Below are 20,328 nucleotides of genomic sequence, written 5' to 3'. Positions count from 1 at the left end.
AACCTCAGCAGTTAGTCTTCCCCACCAAGACAGATTGCAATACGGTAATCTAATATCCTATTTCAAATTCTGCATTCACAGAGAAAGGAAAAGAAAAAAAAGACATTTGCTCTCTTGTGCATCATCAGCTCTTGCATGTATGGATAAGAAATGTGTCTGTGGTTGTGACTTGGGCGGTGGACAGCAATGCCAGTCGGAAGGCTGCCAGCCTCGTTCTTTTATTAGAACTCATCAATATGGAATGAATTATTCAGGTAAGGAGCAAGGGGTCTGGGAGGCCTGATGTCAGCCATCTTGTAATTTTGTAAATTGCACAGTCATCATGTGATGGGCCATTCCTCACAGCTGTGTCGCCACGGTGAGCGAAGGAAGCACTGAAGGGTCGACTGTCAGGCCAGCATTGCTACTAAGCGAATGTTAGGATATGTCTGAGCCGTGCATTTCATATTTCAGAAACAAGCCTGACGATTTATCTGCATCTTTTCTTACACGGGCAATAAAGCACTCGTAGGCATAAAAAATCATCAGTCTATTTCATTATCAGTAATAATCAGAATAAAAACTACATTTTGTCTAGTAGAATATAGGCAAAATATAACAGAAGTACAGCGGCGACGCGGAAACAAACAAAACAAAACAATAAATTAATTATCTGTGTATGAATGGTGAGGAAGGGGTGGGTGGGTGTCTGCTGTGTCTGCTGGGAAAATGAAAGGGCCAGACCAGGCAGAATACTCATTCACTGAAAGAAAAACCTAAATGTCCTCCCATTGTTCCGTCCCAAGCTCCAACCAGGTGCAGCCAAGGGGCAGAACAATTCCGGCATAGTGAATGAACTAACCCCCCAATTACCTCGACTGTCCGTCCGATAGCCCTCATTCAAGCAAATGGGCCCTCTAATTGCCCTGACCAGTCTTACCTGTTTCACGTCCAAAACCGCACTATTCTTCTGCGGTGTATCCACGGCAACAGGAAGTTTTGTGACCTATAAAAAGTCGCCAGGGTCTGTAACTGACACTGGGCTGGGAGTGTAGCCGTGGCACACCAACACTATTTATAGGCCCATCGAGCGGGGCCCACTCAAAACTGCACCTCAATATTAGTTAGTGCTATGGTGAAATTCTTAAACAACAAATACAAAAAAATACTAAATAAAACTAAACACCATAAATCATAATTAACACTGTGCACCACATTTCATGCTAAATTTGGTTTGGTATGTATGCACCTTCTGTAGGTATAAGATGTTGTGATAAATGGGTTAGCTTTATCTTTTTCAAACCCCTAATGTTTACATAATTGCGTGACAGGAGTATGCCTGGAATGGCTTTGTGGCGGAGCGTTGCTGTGGCCAAGGAGCGATCGCCTGCCGGTAACGTTGAATCATGCATTAGTCATTCAGGTTCCCTTCCAGCGTGCCGGTTCAGTTTTCTCACAGTGTGTCTTCATCATTTGCACCAGTCAGTCAAGGTAAGGTCAGGGTGTCCATCTGATCATTTAGATATGATTTAAAGGATGAACACTGTCATAAACAGCATCTTGTGTCTGCCTTCAGATCCATTCAGATTGGATACCTTTGTAAGAAAGATTACTTTCTGTAATCTGTCATGATAGTTTTTCTTTGTATTCACCTCGTTTGAACTGAGTTTTGTGCTCTCGGTTGATAGAGACACTAAGAAAAAGATTTTCTTTTCAGTGTCTTCATCTCCATAATAACAACATTATAATATTCATTATTCTGGTGTTACCTGTTACAAAAAATATGCTGAAACAGACGTCATTTTTTCCCCCCTAGTCTACTGCTCTAGTCAGTATTTCAATTGTCGGAATCTATAAATCATAAGTCTTCCTCTTTGGCCTTCCTCCACATACCATCATCCCGACTTCATCCTGATGTCATATTTCCACTTGGCGCTCCCCAGCGTGGCGAGAACATCACAATGTAACAGGGTCAGTAGGTTATGCCGGTGGGGCTGTGTCATCAGGTGGACTTCAAAAACTGTTTTCATACCACTCTTCCTCTATAGAGTATCAGTAACCGGGAACTCAGGCTCTCCGTTTCCTCGTGCACACAGATTTAGTGATCTGCCAGTGTTGACACATCGCCGTGTTTTTTCAGGGCTCCGTGTTTGTACGTGTGTAGAAATGCAGGCCTGTGTGGTGTGTAACCATTGTCCACAAAATACATGAAATTAATATACTGTATAAATATATGAATACATATATTCACTATATATATGATCTATGCACCATACATAACCAATTGGAACAAAAGTGATTGTGTGCACATCCCGAAACGGTTTTCAGTTATTCTGGTAATTCGTATTTCATACATAAAAATGTTAAAATGAAAGCATGTGACAAAAGAATATCCTGAAAATGACTTCTTTAAGTTCCCGCCGAGGCCTTGCAGGAGTTTTGCCTGCATGACCGCTAAGTAAACCACATACTTTATCAGCAGCGCCACGCTTCAAGGGGAAATCTGCTATGCAACAGGGGGCTGTTTTTTTTCTCCCGTTTTTAATGTCAATCATTCAGAGGCCCTCACATATGATGTGGTAGAGCATATTTTCATGGGTACGGGGGGACCAGGGGCCTGGGAGCCTACAATGCAATTTCCATTTCCTCATAGAGGAAATCACCTTCTGAGAGAGGCCACAGTCATGCTGAACACATAAAGGGGAAATACACACGGAAACTTGGCACGTCACCCGGGTGCTAGCTTCATAGCGCAAGTTAAAAAGTGTGACTTTTTCCCTCAAAAGAAATATTTCAGCGTATGAAGTTTATTGTTGTTCGGACCGTACGTTTCCACGCTTTTACTCGGAGAATATGTTTTGAGAGGGTACATACACAGGACGTGCCGCTGTGTTTTTCAAAACTGAATTCCACCGCCGACTTCCTGTCAACTGGTGAAAGTTGGGTGCTGGAAAACAGGGCAAAAAGGCAGAAGGGGAAAAAAAAGTCTAACCTGTCTATCTGACTAACCTGTCTGTCTGACTCATGTCAATTAAGTTGAACAAGCCCCAGCACTGAGGACAGAAGTCACACAGAGAGGTTTTTGAGGAGGGGGGGGTGGGGAGTAAAAGTGTGTGTGTGTGAGGGGGGGTGGGCACACTTCAGCACTCTCATGCATAGTCTTAAACGGTTATTAACCTTTGGTTATTTTTGAACTTCTTGTCATGCCTCGAGTCACTTTATGTGACGCCAGTGTGATGGGGGGCACCTTCTGGCCTGGCAGGCCGCTAATAGTTCACACTCTTTCCCGGGCGCTGAAAAATGGTCCGCCTCAGCATCCTGCCTCCACCCCTCTCCTATAAAATGAATGGCATTCCCTTGCCAAGATAATCCAAGTGTCTCTTTTTAAATGTGCATACGGTACACAAGGAGCTCGAGAGAGAGGGAAGCAGCCCCAGCTGTTAAGTGTCCAACCTACCAAGTTAAAAATGACCTGAATTTTTTGTCGTCTGTTAGCAACACACCCTTGTCATGTATGTAAGGGGGAAGAGTTCTTGGTAACTGGGGTAGGGTTAAAGATTTAATGCTCAGTGCTGCAAATGTTTGGATATGCTGGGCGGTTTTTTTCTTTCTCATTTCTGTGCCGGTGAACCGTTGCAGTTTAGTTGAATTAGAAAGCTATGGTGAAAAGTCCCTCTGTGTTGCCTGGGCGCTGCTTGTAACATTAAGCAGGATATTTATAGCCTTGGCCACATCAGTGTCCATTGGTATTTTTTCTGCCTTGGTAATTAGTTGGTCAATGTCTTTTCTTGTGTGTGTTATTGGTCTTAACCTTTTTTTTTAAAGCGCTCATTGTTGTCATTGAACATGCGGTCATAGAGGTTGAGTTTTTCGGTGTTGTTTTTGTCTGGCCCCAGTTTTGGTTGCCATTTGTCTAAACTGTCTGTCTAAACTTCCAACTCCACTTCAGCTCTTTAAACTAGAGTGTTTACCGGGTAGAGCACACCCCTTCACAATTTCCCTGTAGACTGTAGAGAAGGCACAGCACAACACAACACAACACACAACACAACACTGCCTTGATGGTGGCATCTTTCTCTGGATCACAACAAGGTGCTCTCACTCTGCAGAAGGTCAGTATACTCCCCACCCCACCCCACCCCCCAACCCCCGTCTTAAAGTGGCTTTCATCTGGCCAATTTAAACAGACAAGCGACCAGACATTTGCCTAATGTGTTTTTGTTATGTGGGATCCTGGCCCTCACAAATGTGGAAGGGGGGTAGGGGGTGGGTCCTTATTGGCCTCTGTAGTGCCCCCACCCCCACCCCCGAACCCCCCGCCCACAACTGGGACTTGCGCTGCGGTAAAGGCCATCCCAAGTGCTGGGCCGTTCCACCCTACAGGGGAGCGCCCCTGCTGGGTCCGGACCCTCAGTAGTCTGACCACAGACTCTCTGCTGACCTGGACCCAACTAGGGGAGGCAGCTGTGGAGAGGGCGGGATGGAGGGGGGGGGGGGAATGCCACATTTCTGGACGCCTTGTCCGCCTGTGCAAGTAGTCTGAGACAGTTGGGCCCTGCTCTGACAAATGTTCTTATGGGGCGTTCTACATGCTCCCCAGATAGAGAGAGAGAGAGAGATAGAGAGAGAGAGAGTAAGAGAGAGAGGGAGTCATTAGAGGGGGCCTGAAAATTTATTACCAAACATATTGGTATTTTAGGGTGCAGCTGATTTAAATTTAGTGGAGGGGCCACTTTTTCTTATTCAGGAATTCCAGATTCCAGGGGTGCCTTATTTTGGTCCGAGTAGTTTAAAGACTGCTGTGAGGGAAAGAATTGACAAATTATTGACTCTGTCATGTCAACTCCATGCCCGATATATATTTTAGGACACATTTTGTACCTAAGGATTATTTAAGTCAGGCGGAAGTAGTTTAGAAAAGTATTTTATCACCCTCTAAATGACTGCCTATTGCAGGTCTGAGCACAGATGACAAAGACATAACTGTGAGGCTGCCAAAATTGTTGCTGTGGGACTCTCTAAGTCATTAGGAGTTGGAATTATTTACATGCATTGATAGTCATATCCTGTAGTCCTGTCGTGTATTGTATCACAGGGCCGATAATTCACATTTGCTCGAAAACTATCTGCGAAGAGATAAGGGGTTGTGAGTTGATAGTTGAGCTTCTCGTTTTGAAACCGAAGGAAAACAAGGACTCTGAAGAGGTTGCTACTATCTTGGCAGCTCGCTCTGTCAGTGCAGCCCATACATTCAACTGCAGTGGGGCCCCGCAAGGGTGTTCCTGCTCCGCAGCCAAAATGACCAGTGATATAAAAGGAGGGGACAAATATCCTGTTTCACTGAATACCGGTTAGGTAAAAACATTGTAATTCCCATGAATAGCATGCTTTGCGAACAGCATACTTAGTTGTTGAATCCAGTACTATTGTTCAGAAAGTGTCCAGATTGAACAATAAATACAGTTGTCAGTTGTGGATGAAATCCAGTGTTTAAGTATGTGTCCAAACAACCAAGAACAGACCAAATGAATGGCTCTATAAAAGCACGTTATATTGTAAAATATGGGCTGAAATATACTGTACGGTTGTGCCATTTTGATTTCTGCCCCTGGATGCGCTGCTGACTAAACATTTATCTATGTTTAATTTTCTGTGTGTGTACCTCTGTGCCTCAGTGATGTCTCATTCTGAGTAATAGGTCTCCGAAGCATGCTTGTTTTTCTTTTTCACAGCTCTGGAGGGTAGTAAAGTGTCTGCTGGAGGATTTTCGGCCCCTCGCAGCCCTTCCCCAGGTGTTCCAAACCCCTCATAAAGTCAAGCCCTTTTTTGAGTCCCAGGACGGGCACGTCTGCATGCCAGTATATGGTGTTTTCTGTGCCAAAAAACGTGCTTGTGTTAGCACCGTGACCACTGCATTCACTCCATCGTCAGAAATGGCAGGCATCACTATTGCCTTTTTTTCAAATAAATTCCCTGTACTTTGAGAAACGATTGTAATTGATGTATGTTCTGTTCTGTTCTGTTCTGTGTGCAAATAAGTGGGATAAACATAGTTTGGAGCACATGGGTTGTCCTGCTAACATGACGGTTATCATCACGTGGTAATTGGGAATTTGGTTGCGTGTTGTCTTGTTTTGTCTGCTGTGGTTAACCGGCGGCATTGTTCCGCGAGTGCTGATGAGAACGGCAAAATGTATTTATAGGGGAGAGGTTTGCATTTACTTTCATCCGCAGTCGCCCTCCTCGCTCGTGCAGACAAACCTGCTGTTTGTTTATAGGGAAATTTGGCTTCCCTCTAACTTTCATTCACCACTTGAAAGCACTTCACTTGCTACTAATTTACCTTAGGGAAAGGAGGGGGAACGGGGGGGGGGGAGTCTTCAGAATTATCTGTCTGTGCTGTCAAAAATCTTTATTGTGGTGACGCCCAATCATCAGAGATCTACTCTCTGTGCTGAAATGAAAGCAGCATTTGGACGGATGGCTTTGAGATCTGTCGCGGTTATGGCAGTAGATTGGTACTTCTGTCTCCAAATGAAAGAAAGTACTGTATGCTCACTCATCAAACAGGGGGGTTTTGCTGTGTAATTGAGGTAGGCTTGTACCTAAGATATTTTATTTGAACGCACATCAGTAGAATCTCGGTTAAAAGCAGACAGCATCCAACTTGGTGCAATTTGTATTATATAAAGCTGGTTGTTTATACGAGTTTCTAGACGTGCCACAAACCAATTCTAATGGAGATTTAAAATGCTGTGTAGAGCAGGTAACCATGCAAATGTAATTGCATGTTTTGATACCGGACACGGCCAGGAAAAACAAGTCCCTGGTCGGTCGCATATCATTTCGCTGTGCACCAAGATAGACAGCCATTTGTTAGTGTTCTCTTCCATGGAAATACCCCTCACACAGGCCTCTGTCACAGGCACAAAAAAGTTTGCCTCAGGTTTGCTCGGGATTGCCAGTACCTCACTCGATTGCCCTCAAAATAAAAGTCTGCTCCTCGAGGGGGGGCTCTCTCTGTACAGCGTTGTTGTTTGGCGAAGGACGCTGCATGCATTCACAGTGAATAGAAAGGAGGTTGTGGTGGTGGTGTTTGGGAGAGTTGGGTGTGGGCAGAAGGAAGGGAGCTAAGACTATCCAATACCAGTTGTTCGGCCTCTTGACAAATTACCATTCGGCAGCCTTCAGGACCTGCGCGTGTCAGGGGACTGGGGGGGCAAAGTTGTGAGGCGCGGGGACGTGGTGCTCTTTTTCCGCGCTGTCAATAGGAAAACACTTCACCTGGTAATGCTTAGATAAATATATGAAAGTTGTTGTTTTCATTAGGCCCGAGAAGCCAGTTCAAATTTCACATCTCAGGGGTTTGGCTTTTTGGGGAGGGTAGTGCTCAGAGACTTGTGGCCGAATAGGAACTTGATCTAACCCCCCCCCCATCCCCAAAGTGTGACATTGTGTAAACACTGTCGTAGGTTTACCCAAACAAACTTGCAGCGTATGCATTTGAAAATATTCCAAGTGTTTTTTGCAGAAGAAAAAAGTGTTAGCATGTTTCATTTGCATCTGATAATACCAAGTCACACAGAACTTGTTATTTCGCACAATTTGTTACTGTGTCGTTTGAATGTGTGAACTAGAGCCTATAAAAAGACATCCAATACTTGTTTACACAAAGTCCACATAAAATATCCTAGGAACAGGGCAGCCTCTTCTCTGATAATACCATAGATACTAACTGTTAGCCACTCTGTTGGATCACACATAATTGAATGTGTTGAGATTCGATCAAGAGTTTGGGGAATAGTAGCTGAACTTCGAGCGCAGAATGAATCATAGCGTTATTATGTGTCTGTGACACATTTCTTAGATAACCTACACAGCGAAGGACACTGCGGATCTCTCTCGGTGTCTAGATTGCACACAGGCATCTACGCTGTCCCGGAGTAAGACCGCAGGGTCCCATCAAGATAATCCTCAATAAAGAAAGGCTTCACTTTTAATCTTGGCCCGGCTCTCAAATGTCTTGCTTGATATAGTTTTTGGCAAGTAATGTTTTAGCACTGATGTCAGGCCCAACACTGTCAATGCATCTTTGTTAAGCCCAGCTTGGGAAGATAATGACTACATTGCTGGGGCGATTCTTTCTGATGATAAAGAGTTGCATTGGGCAAAAACAAATTCAACTCTTGTTTGGGTTTGGAAGCAGTGTGTATGTTGTGTTCAGTGAATTCATTGAGGGGTCTTTCTAAACAACCCCCCGGAAATATTCTTACATTCAGTATTTCAGCAATAGATAATATCTTAATCATTCCAAATCTTCTATTTAGTTTTTATCGCGAATGGTTTTGTGGTGTTGTAGGAGTGTCTCTTTTTGTATTTTTCTAAACATCTGCTTCAATGCCAACTTGCATTTGTTGCACATCTTAATAGAAAACTCAATTTAAATTTATACAGTCAGAAAAGCCACTTTATCTAAACTTTTGTGGAAGCGGTGGCCTATTTCAAGATCCAAATTGTGATTCAAAACATACCAAAACATACAACTGCAGATTCGCGGGTATGCAAAAAATTATGAGTTGGTTTAGCTTAGGAGACATAAACAACTCTGGGTAATTACGCTGTGCAATTGGAAAATAACTCACTTGCAAAATTACATTGTAAGCTAATTTCATACAGCTGCCATGTGAACAGAATAACTCAATTGCCGTGTACACCCCTGAGCGACGGCAGAATAGTTACTTGAGAGTCCCGTTGCATTTATTAGCCCATTGAGTTATCAAAGACCTCTTCAAAATGCAATATATTTAATTTTCTCGGGCTGAAATGTGAAACTGCCGGTTTACCTGTAGGCACAGAGACTGTGAGGAAGAATGAGTGTGTGTGTGTGTGTGTGTGTGTGTGTGTGGGGGGGGGGGGGGGGGGGGGGGGGGGGGGGGGGTACGGGGGAGGGTGGTCGCGTTTGCATCATGGCTACATCAACAGCACGGCCTATGTAGATTAGGAAAAGTTGCAGCATTGGTTCTATTTATACCGGCCCCTGAAGCCCCACACAACAGAGGCACACTCACGCCGACCTGGGTCTCCCATATATGGCTGCTCAATACACAGCCATTGCCTGGCCCAAAGCCCTGCCAACACTACAAGGTGTGCGCTTAAGCACTGCGCACTTACGTTTGTAAAAGCACTCCTTTTGGAGATACCTGCAGTACCGCTCCAAGTCCGGAACAACTCAGAGCCACAAAGAGAAAAAGAGAGAGAGATATCTACTTGTGAAATGAATATGTGGCCAATTGACTTTCTGCAAAGCAGAGCCTTGCACTGTGTGAAAGGTAAGGATGCCGAGGAAGGTTAATATCATAAGGCACAGGGAAGCCTACAAACTGAGTTTGATTATACTTATCGTCCTTTAAAGGCAAACATCTTCACATCATCATTTTGAAAGGCTTTTTGTAAATTGTCTGTTATTTTTGGATTTCTGTCATTGTGTACAATGTCATAATATATTTATATTAATTTCTAAAATATTTGAATATTTCTATACTAGTATTATTAGTGCAATATTCTAACTTTATAGCATGAATTGTAATAATATAGTAATTGTGTATTAATATAATTGCAAAAGGGTTTGGTGCCATAATTTTCGCGCACATTTAAAAAATACAGGCACATTTGTGAACAACCAAAAATGAATGCAACCAATGTGTTTTTGTTGACCAGCACACTAAAATGAAGCATGAGCAAACAGTGGATATTATAACCTAGAGCAGACAGCATAGTCATTACCTTGCAAACAGCGGAGGGTAACAATGTTGATATAGGAAGTCCACTGTGTTGCACGAGTGTCCCTACAACCTGGCTAGCTCCAGCAGAAGAGACCTCAAAATGCACATTGTCAATTTAGTAATACTAAAAACTTTTTCAAGACCTTTTGTCATATGGCAAGCAACATGTCTCACATCAGAACAAAACAAATGTGGTGCAGAAAAAAAAGAGAGAGAAAGAAAACCAAAAAACATGAAAAAGGGAGAAGGGAGGAAAGAAAGAGAGAATGAAAGAAAGACAGACAGAAAAAAAAACCTTTGCCCTCGGGGTAAGTGAAGAGAGTCGCGAGATGCAGCAGACATGCGGGGATGGTTTGAGGGATCTGCCATTGCATTGTCTTAAGATCACTGATCACAATCTGGAGAAGGCTATGCAGCTTAGAGCCCAGAGTGAGTGACATATGGAGGGCTGGTGCTAAGAAAACTCCTCCGGACCTCCTCCGCTCCAAAGCCTTCCTGTGCGAGTGCATGGAGCAACTTTCTGCTTTTTCAAATAGCAGCCTGCCTCTCTCTCCCTCACTCCCTCCCTCCCACTCTCTCTCTCTCCCTCCCTCCCTCCCTCTCTCGCTCTCTCTCTCTCTCTAGTTTTTTTTCCTTCTTCCTCAGACACTTTCTAGTCACTGCCTGCAGCAGTAATCGGACAAGTCTCATTCTCGCTCTTGGAGTCGGTCTCTTGAGATACCGTGCAGGGCTCCATGGGTTTTCACACTTACCATGAAAAAGAAAAAAAGTTGTTTAGTATTTGTAATTTGTGAGTTGACGCCGACAAAAATCTGAGATCCTTTTTTTTTTTTTTTGCTTTTGAGAACTGTTTTTGCCACTCTGAACTGGACAGACACTTAGAGAAGATAAAAGATCGGATAAAAGGAAGCCCAAGGATTCATCTTAATTGTAGTGAGTACGGTTTCCTTTTATTTCAAACCTAGCCTGCATGTCACTACTTTACATTTCTAAAAACATCCTGGTGCCTTACTTCTGGCTGGAGTCTTTCTCTCTCTCTCTCTTTCTCAGGGAACTTTTGGCTACAGTGCAGAACTAGGTGATGTTACGTGCGATGTTCACGGAAATGAATGAATTCAGACACTGGCATTTTTAGACAAATGTGTTTCGCCCACTCTGCGTTTGTTGGACGCGAGGGACGCTAATATTCCCTCAGCCCATCACCGGCGCTATCGGGAGAATTGACAGAACACAGACATCTGCACCGTATGTGGCAAAATAGCTTAATGTTAAACATGTTCTGTTGTTTTTAAGCAGAAAACTACTTCAGTATCATGTTATTTGTCGCTGATTAGATTACAAAAAAATAGTTGTATGATTTTTACGTGCAGTTGCAACAGAGGCCTTGTGTATTAATTTTACCTTGGACTGAACAATAGGGTCATGGACATTTATAATTGTAATTTTGATGGCAATTCAATAAAATAATGAATATGGATTTAAATGTAGTATATGTTATAATGTAATAACAATAATAGCATTTCACAAAGAAAAACTAAAGTTTCGAGCAAGCCTGCTAGGGTTAAACTAATATATGTTCTAATGTTATTATGGGCTGCATAGATAATGTACATATAGAGAACAGCAACATTTTAATGTAACTCTGCAAATGTGGAGTTATGCTTTTACACTTCGACAAACAGCTTATCCATTTATTTTCTAGCCTGTGTTCAGAGCAAATACATAAACCCCAAAGAGATGCTTTCCCCCTTGATAACTCTAACACCTGGTCACCACCTTTACCCCTTTTCAATTTACTTTTTTTTTTTTCAAGCTTCCCTCCTGTGATGGATGGCAAGCTTCTTGTTTGATACATAAAAGCAGGTGGAGAGGCTGCTGAAATAAGAGATACAATTGTAAATCACCTAACATTTTCTAGAGTAGGATGTCTTTATGCCCGAATAAGTTTACATTTTCCATCCCGACAGGCAAAGCAGAGAAGGTCTCCATGGGAGACCCTTTTTGGCTGGCAGAACAAACAAAACCAACTCAGTTAAAACAGTTGACATCCAATGACATCTGGCGCAGCCAAGAATGCTGAGTGGAGACTCAAAAGCAGCTCGCTCGACTTGTAAGACACGGCATACAGCAACTTGAGGGGGAAAGAAAGAGGTGTAAATGTCTAGGTTTTATTTTACACGCGAGACGTACGCAGCATGTACAATTAAACGTTGCTTATCTCAGCGCGCCGCAGCTTCCTTTGTTGTGTAACTTAGTCAGTACCTTTTGTTTGCTTTCAGCAGGGGATAAATAATTAGGTTTTTTGAAAAATAATTTTCTTGGTTCATTTGTCTAAGAAAAAGCTTTTGTAAATGTAGAGGCAGATAAGCTTGGACAGCTCTGAAAACAAATAAGCAATGCGCAGGCCACTACCATACTGTTTGCTTTCCGGGTCTGTCTGTGTACACAAACATGGCAATGCCTGCAATCAGCTGGCCCTATTTATTTATTTTTGCACAATGAAGCATGTTTATCTAATTGACTGATAATGTCGTGGCTGATTTGGACTTGTTTACTCACTGTATTTGTTATAATAATGCGCTCAGTTGGGTGAATTAAGTCCTCCCTGATCAAGCTGCCATGCAAGCAGCTCCCTCGTTCTGCCTTGTGCCCATGCTATTGCCGCCGCTGCTGCTGCTCCTGCTGCAGTTGGTGCTCGGCGCTGTTTGCTGAAGGCCCAATGCGTTCCGTATGTGTGCAGGCCCAAGCTCCTTTCAAGCTGGAAATTGTGTGTGGTGAAAGACGCAGCGGGCTAATTGATGCGGCCCAGCTACAGCTGTTTATGAGAAAGGAGAAAGACAGAGGAAATGGGAAGCCTGGGAGGCTGTTTGGAGCGATTAGCGAGCTGAGCTGTTTACTAAATACGGGAGGGTGTTATTTTGCTAACACGCCAGCCCGATTGTCTCTGGCAAATGTAGCCTATAGTGCAGGGAATGAGGTCTGAACATCACAGTTGATTTCTATTCCTCTTTCTATCTGCACTGCTCTAATGTCTGTTTATATGTAATTAGTCACTTGTTTGCATGAACCGGTTAGTGAAGGAAATGACATGAGATGGATCTGAATGGGCATCATGCGACACACTGGCCTACAAAATATAGCCGGTGAATTTGAGTATTCAAAAGTTTTAATTTAAAAAAATTAAATAAAATATTTTTTAAATAAGATATTTTCTCTTTAATATCAACTCTTCAAAGTTGTAATAAGGTCAAATTCAGATGAATTTCATGTTAGATTCCCATGAGATTACCGTCTTCACTATGTGGACCAATTCTAGCTGAAATACTGTTTTTGCGTTGACTGACTGACAGAACGTTTTGTAGTTAATCTACAAAATGAATCTGACAGCCAATGAGGCAACATGCAATTTGTGTTTAGGAGCATGTTATTTGACGTAACCCCTCGGAGTACCATGGAAGTAACATTAGAGAGTAATGACAGCATATTTTCTAATGCAGAATTTGTTTTGTTTTTGTTTTCCCATGCCGTTGAGGGCAGTGCGGTAGGCCGGGAGTGATAAAATGTGTACCTTAAATCTCATTTGATGGGCCCTCAAAGTGAATCAGCCTTCTGGAAATAATTTAGAGGGTTGAAGAGCACAGTATTAACAGATTTAATGTAGCTATTCAGTGAATTGCTGGAGCACCATGTCAGATTTAACAAAATGGGAGAGACAAATTGCACATCAACAAACCACACATCTGTTAGGAATTAGACATTTAATTAGAGATAAGTCTGAAATTTCTCCTCTGCTGAGCTTCTGTGGATTAATGAATGTGTTAGACTAAACGTCGCTTTAGTGTGTCTAGTGTTAAAAAAAACATTTCTTAAAAATTCACAATATGCGGAAATTACATCAGACTACTTTCTCTTTTACTTTGGGTGAACTTTTTATGTGAAAAACAAGATTTTTCTTAATTTTGAAAATTACATTTTATAGAGGTCATTAATAAAATGAGAATGCCACTGCAGTGACTTTATTTTTGCTGATAGGGCCTCAACTTGATTTTGTTGTTTTTTGTGTGGAAATTATAAAACATGAACCTTTTTTTAAATCATGTAGCAAAACTTTCTTCTAATTCTGATGCATAAAAGTATCAGCGTAGCCCCATATATTCTCAGGAGCCCCTTTGGTTAAAAGACGAAAGCAGGAGAAAAAAAAAGAAAAATCGAGGGTTGTAATCAGCATGGCGTTTGTCGGTGGTGCTTATTTCTTCGTCCACGCACAAGCGAGACAAGTGAGGTGTAGCATTCTCTAAACTGTGTCTAATTCCAGTCACATCTGTGTCCAATTGTTGTCTGCCTCTTCATTCTTTGCGAGTGGATTTATTTTTCCTGGGCCACCATGTGGATTCAGCTGACCAGCTTAAGTGGGGATTAGTTGTTTTAGAGTTATTTTGATTAAAGCGTTGCTTTTCATAAAAAAATAAAAAGGTAACTCACAACACATGGTTTGCATAATCTAGCAAATTCAAAGGAATATACACTCTGTGCTTCATAAAATTAAAATCTTGAAAATGTAGAGTGGTAGGGAAGGGGTTAGGATGCGTGCTGAGCTTTTCAAAAAAGGATTTTTGAAATTTCTCACATTTCAGATCCGTCTCGAGTTTCTCACCGAGCATATATCTTTGTCTGATTTATTCTCATGTAAATGTTCATGTTGAGCTAAGAAATACTTCTGCATGTATATTTTATTTGTACCATTTCGGGGAAAAACGAGGATGTATTGAAGTAAAGTGTGCGCAGTATATCCGTCTTCCCACTGTTACTCACGGAAGCCATATTGAGAAGTTTCTGTGTTGCCTCCCCAAGCCTGCATGCAAGGCTAGTGATGATCAGCGGTAAAAGCCCAGCCGTGTGTTGCCAACGGTAACGCTGTTCTGGCAGTAAGAAAAGCAAAACAAAAAAGGCGAGCAAACAGTTGGGAGTGAAGCGTGTTCGGCTTCTTTTTTTTTTTTTGGATGACACCTCTGACGCTTCACCTAGCGCGGCTTTGTTCCGTGCGCATCAAAGGACACTCCGTTCAGGTTGAACGAGGAAGGACATCAAAGATGCTGAACGCGGTCTTTTAAAAAAAAAAAAAACAATAAATATTAAGCGCCGCAAGAGACAGACTTGTTTTTGCTTCTGACCCCGCAGCCTCTCTTCCCCTCCTCCTCCTCACCTCCTCCCCTCCTCCTCCTCACCTGGTTGGTATCACCTGCTGGTAGCTGGGAAAGACCAGCATGGTTATGAGCTCTCAGATGCTGAACATAGTGAATCACAGAGCTTCACCAAGTCTCCCCCCCTCTCCTCTCTCTTACATTCTTTCTGTGTGTTTTATTTTATGGACCAAATATGTTTCCCTCTCTTTTACTTCACTTCCTCCCCTTACTCCTGCAGTTTCTACCCCCTGCTAGAGTTGCTTTAAAGACTTAAAAAAAAAAAGATATTTCTGTTGGATGTTGGATTGTATGTATAGAAAGTTATTGTTTTTCAGAGAGAATGGATGAATGGATTGGCAAAAGAAAGGAAAAAAAGAGAGAGAGAGAATTGCTAAACTCTGTGGCTTGACCACTATTCATGGAGGCTCTAGCTTGGTGCAAAGAGAAAGAGCTTTAGAGAAAAGGGCAGTAAGACCACGCTTCTCAGGTTACTCCCGGCTCATGTAAACAGCCAGCCATTAAAAATTCATGTAGGCATTTTTCAGACTTTTTGCATTTTTGGCGTTGGGACGATACGGCACCCGTGACCTCGTTCGTCACCCTGGTTTAGACGCTGCCGTATGCTGGCCCCCTGATATAGTATTATGGCCCTGCAGGTATATGTTTTTTGCCCGGGCGCATAAAAAAGAAACGGCTGGCGGAGAAGTGGACAGCGAAATGTAACTGTCAAGGCGGGAAGAGTAATAGCGGCATTTGTAGCGTCATCAGAAACATATGTGCCTCCATATGGTATCCGTGTTCTTGTTTCCAGTCGTCCTTATTGTGAGAGATTCACCACCGCTACAGGGGCTCCAAAGTGCTTCTTTTTTTTTTTTTATGAAAAAAGAAAAGAAAAAGGAATGGACGCTCTTTCCCTTAACCACCCCCCCTCCTCCTCTCGCCTTCTCAGAGGGCTTTCAGGCCTCCTCTGGTCCCCAAAAGTGCCCCCCACCCCCCCTCCACACACACACACACACACACACACACACACACACACTCACAGACTGCCTCTGGCTCTGTGAAGGGGGGCTGTGGGAAGCACCTCTGACCATCATTAGGAGCTGTCAGTGTGCGGGGAGAGGGGAGTGGAGATAACTCTGAGATAGTGTCAATTGCAGATGAAAGATCCGCCGAAGATGCTACGGGTGTCACGCTCAACTTGCTTCTGTTCAACAAGGCCCATCTTCCAGGGGCTACCTAGGGAGAGAGAGAAGCCTCAGCCCCTACAAACCAACCCCCCCACCCGCACACCTAAACCACCCCCACGCCCTTCCAACACACACTCCCTCACACCCTCAGACCCCCCCTCCTCCCGCACCTCCACCTCCACCTCCACCTCCACCCTCCCCCAGCCCACCCCTTCCTGCTTACCTTGGCTAAGCCGCTTTGCATGTTGATTGGGGGAGGGCTAATCCAGTTTGCAGCTGTCGTAGACCAATGATGAATCACCTTTCCGTCATTTGGCTGCTCTCCCCTGGCTCGGGGAGGAGGGAAGACCTGGAGGAGGAAACAACAGCGGAGGGGTTGAACCCGGCAGACAATGTGCCCCTCTGTTCCCTGGTCCTCCCCTCTCTTCCCATTCTGCTCGAGCGAAGGGAGAAAAACAATAATGTTTTCTCAGACAACGTCTATTGTGGCTCGGCTGGAGGTGGACAGTGACACGGAGCTAAAATAACAAGGAGTGACATTGTTTCTGGGCCTCGGCAGGTGGAGAAAAAAAAAAGAAGCTGCAATCTGATTCAGATGATTCATATGCATCAGGCTCCAGGTAAGAGCTGAGTTGGTGAGCTGCCAGGAGCATCATTGAGAACTAGGAGCTGTTTAGCCAAGTGCTGTGGTTTTTTGAAGACTTATCAACTGCAGTTAGTGGAGTGCTCAGACACAGGAGGAGGGAGAAAATGTGTCTCGGTTTGATTTTGCTGCTAAAAGAGAAAAGGAAAGGAGAGGAGAGAGGGACGAGGGAAGAGAAATAGAGAGCGAACAACTGAGGGAGTTGGTGAAAAAGTGTAGAGGTAAAGGAGGGACTGTACGTGATGGTGGTGTTTTGCTGGTGTTGAATGTAACTTTGTGCACAGGTTTCATCCGTGTGCAGATTTGAATGCATATGAATTTCAGTTGTGCCTTTGTTATTTGTCAGTGTTTTGGAATTAGATGGAATTATAAGTCATATCTAAGAAGAAGTGTTGTTGCAGAACTCAAGCTTAAGTTATATTTTACTATAAATTGTGTTGAATTTTTTCCCAAAAAAGTAATAAGCAGTATGCATGGTTGTAGTGAGTTGTATTTTCTTTATATTTAATGTTTACTATTTTAAAATAAAATTAAAATCACTTTTACTTTGTTGCTGTTAACAATTTAGAAATATATTTACCATTTGTTTTGATCATACACACTAAATAACTTATATCTCTGATGCATTACAAAGACATGTGTATGGATAACAAAGACATTTCCAGCACCCAAATCTAATTGGTGATGCCAACGTAATGCAGAAAAAGCTGTGCCTTAATTGAATCATGCACAATAACGCTCGAAGACCAGTAACAAAGACTAATGTGTGTTTGAATTTTGTGGCTGTTCCTCTCGGCATACGCCGGCCCAGCACGCCCGTCCATTTGCCACGCATGATAAACTCCTCAGAGCTCTCAAATGAGGAGATAGAATAATGTTTGGAGTGGCGGGGTCCTCCGAATAAACAGAGAAACAATTAAGCCGCCTGCCAGTGCAAACAAATGCCTTGTGAGCTCCCTATTGCTGGTTAGTGAGCCGTGGGCTCCCAGGAATACTCTTGAGGAACAGCTCCTTCACCACACACACTCTTTCTGTTGTCAAATCACAGAGTTTTTCCAGTACACGGGGTGCTCTGTGTACTTGTTATGTAATGGAGCTTTTTAGTCTGCGAAAGAGAGCGTGTAAAATTATGACAAAGCTGTGTATTTCATTTTCTTGGGTATTTAAAGGACAATGGCCTAATTATAGTAGGGTATTTAAAGGATACTGGCCTAATTGGTATTTTACGCTATATTTTGCTGTTGCTTTAACTTTTTTACATTTGATTTCCTAAAGGAATCTGTTGAGTCATCCTAAAATAATGTATTGTTGGTAAATTTGCTTGCTAAGAATATTCACTTAAGACACTCTCAGTTTTGTTAAATGTTAGCTTTGGCGCACTTTTGAAACCTTTACAACATCTTGAAATACGTTTTAAAAATAGATTTTTTAAAAGAAAATGGAGAAGAAATGAAATTTTTAAGTTTTCCATATGCATTTGTTTTCCTCCCCTTTAGTGTGTGTGTGTGTGTGTGTGTGTGTGTGTGTATGTGTGTGTCAGTTCTATGGAAATGAATGCCTTCTGACCTGCCGTGTGGACCTGTGTGTGTCTGTTTCCCTGCCAGGTCTATGGAAATGCAGGATCTAGCCAGTCCGCACAGCAGAGTAAGTGGAAGCAGTGAATCCCCGAATGGTCCCAACCTCGACAACTCGCACATTAATAACAATTCCATGCCACCAAATGGCACTGAAGGTATGTAGGCAGGATATGCTCATTCACTGACTCTCACTCTTTTTGTGATTGCTCTCTCTCTCTCTCTATCTCTCTCGCTCTCTCTCTCTCTCTCTCTCTCTCTCTAGCTCTCTTTCCTTTCTCTGTGTCTGGTACTTGAAATGTATGTGTCTTGATGGATGCTGTTTCTCTCCACACAAAAAAAAAGTTGTCAAGCGGAATCGTTTAGTAACTGCTCCACTCCTGCTGTACAGCATTTATATCCCTGTTAACTTGTTCAATCACTAAATCGCAGTCAAACATCTGCAAGCTGTGCATCATCAAGAACAAGGAGATCCATTTTATTTAACTGTTTTTCATGTTGTGTAAACAGTACAGATTTACTACGGTAGTCTTTCAGCTCACTCGCTAATGAATGAGAAATGAATCAGGCCACAAGTGAGTGCTGTTAAATAATTGATATTAAAGACCCGTGTTTCCCACCACCAGGCCATAGTATTGAGACTCACTCATTTCCGTCAGTGGGGCCTGTATTGCTAATGATGGGGCAATCTGGATTTAAAGCTGTGAAGTAATTGCTGTGGGACCCCCATAATGTAAAATAGATTGCATTGTTGTCTGTGGGCTTCCGGCAGCAGTGTTAGTTATTGCCCTGGTTATTACCCAGGCAGTGAGCTATCTGCAATATGAGAGCTATGCCTCTCCCAGGGCTTTAAGTGATATTGCACCACCACTCGGCAACCCCCCTTCCATCAGTTGTTTGAATCGGTTTGAAAGTGTGTACTCAAGACTGTGAAATCTTGATTGTGCTACGATTCCATCTTTCTTTATTTTTTTTATTTGTTATCATTCTCTGGTAAAACAGCCTCCAGTTCCCAGTGGTGCGGATTGTCATGTGTCCTCTGCCATTCTGTTTCTTTGTTCCCCCTCGTAGGAGATAACATCACTATGCTTACCACAGCAGACTGGTTGCTAAGTTCTAGTTCACAGTCCGCTGCAGGTTTGTGCAGTTCTGGCGATCCAATGAAAGGGCAATATTTGGTGTACGGCCAGCAAAACAGTTCAAGATTAATTATTTTGCCAATCATCGTTTCGAATGTGAAACCCCAAATTTTATGTTACATTGTGAAGGGAATTGATATATATGCATATTTTTATTTTTCCCAAACAAAAAGCAAAGCCTCAACTATTGTGCCTTTCATTAGAATAATACTGGCATTATTCGTGGTGTCATGTTGAAAGCATGGTTTGAGATTTGGCTGATTGTGAATCCAGTATATCCCAGAGAGCCGCCAATCCTGGGCCGGACCTGGGCCAGATCAGGGCTGCATTAGAGCCGGTTCTAGGCCAGATCCGGGGCCAGGGGCGCCGCTACCTGGGAAGTGATTGGTGCAGCAATAGTGTGGGCACGCATACTATGTGCATTCTTTTTTCTTTTCTTTTTTTTTTCATTTGGTTTGCAATCCCTTTTTGATGTTCTCTACTGTTACCTGAAGACACTAGTGAGGTCTGGTATGTGCCACAGGAGAGCTCTAGTTTGTGCATGCAATGTGTCACAGTTTTATTATACCTGCCAGAGGAAAATGTTGGTGTGTGTGTGTGTGGTTGTGTGTGTGTGTGTGTGTGTGTGTGTGTGATGGCTCCGCAACAACATGTGTATCTTGGTGTGGGGAGCATAGCAGGAGCGTGTTCAACATGACAAGTGAATGGCTTCCTCCAACTATGAGGGATTTCAGCGGGCATGACTCCCTACCCATATAAGCAAATTTGTTTTCATGCGGAAAAAAAAGAGAAAAAAAAGAGGAAAAAGGAGAAATCCCCCTCCGGAGGTAGGATGGATTGA

At 43.0% G+C, this 20,328-nt stretch overlaps 1 protein-coding gene across 10 annotated transcripts in view; it reads left to right on the top strand.

Annotated features, from left to right (window-relative positions):
- Positions 1 to 20,328, top strand: part of eya1 (EYA transcriptional coactivator and phosphatase 1) — a 73,164-nt gene that overhangs the window by 13,498 nt on the left and 39,338 nt on the right. For 4 of the 10 annotated variants that reach the window (XM_031583863.2, XM_042710192.1, XM_031583876.2 and 1 more), the window contains 2 exons: positions 18,379 to 18,506; positions 19,420 to 19,485. In XM_031583863.2, coding sequence (XP_031439723.1) covers positions 18,379 to 18,506; positions 19,420 to 19,485 — 194 coding nt within the window. Of the gene's footprint in view, positions 1 to 8,930; positions 9,309 to 9,575; positions 10,695 to 10,811; positions 11,913 to 18,378; positions 18,507 to 19,419; positions 19,486 to 20,328 lie in introns of those variants that run through there. The other 6 variants (XM_031583874.2, XM_042710194.1, XM_031583878.2 and 3 more) reach the window with 4 other exon arrangements.

This window comes from Clupea harengus, chromosome 17 (assembly GCF_900700415.2).
Source record: "Clupea harengus chromosome 17, Ch_v2.0.2, whole genome shotgun sequence".
NCBI lineage: Eukaryota > Metazoa > Chordata > Actinopteri > Clupeiformes > Clupeidae > Clupea > Clupea harengus.
This window is presented reverse-complemented; position numbering and strand designations above follow the sequence as displayed.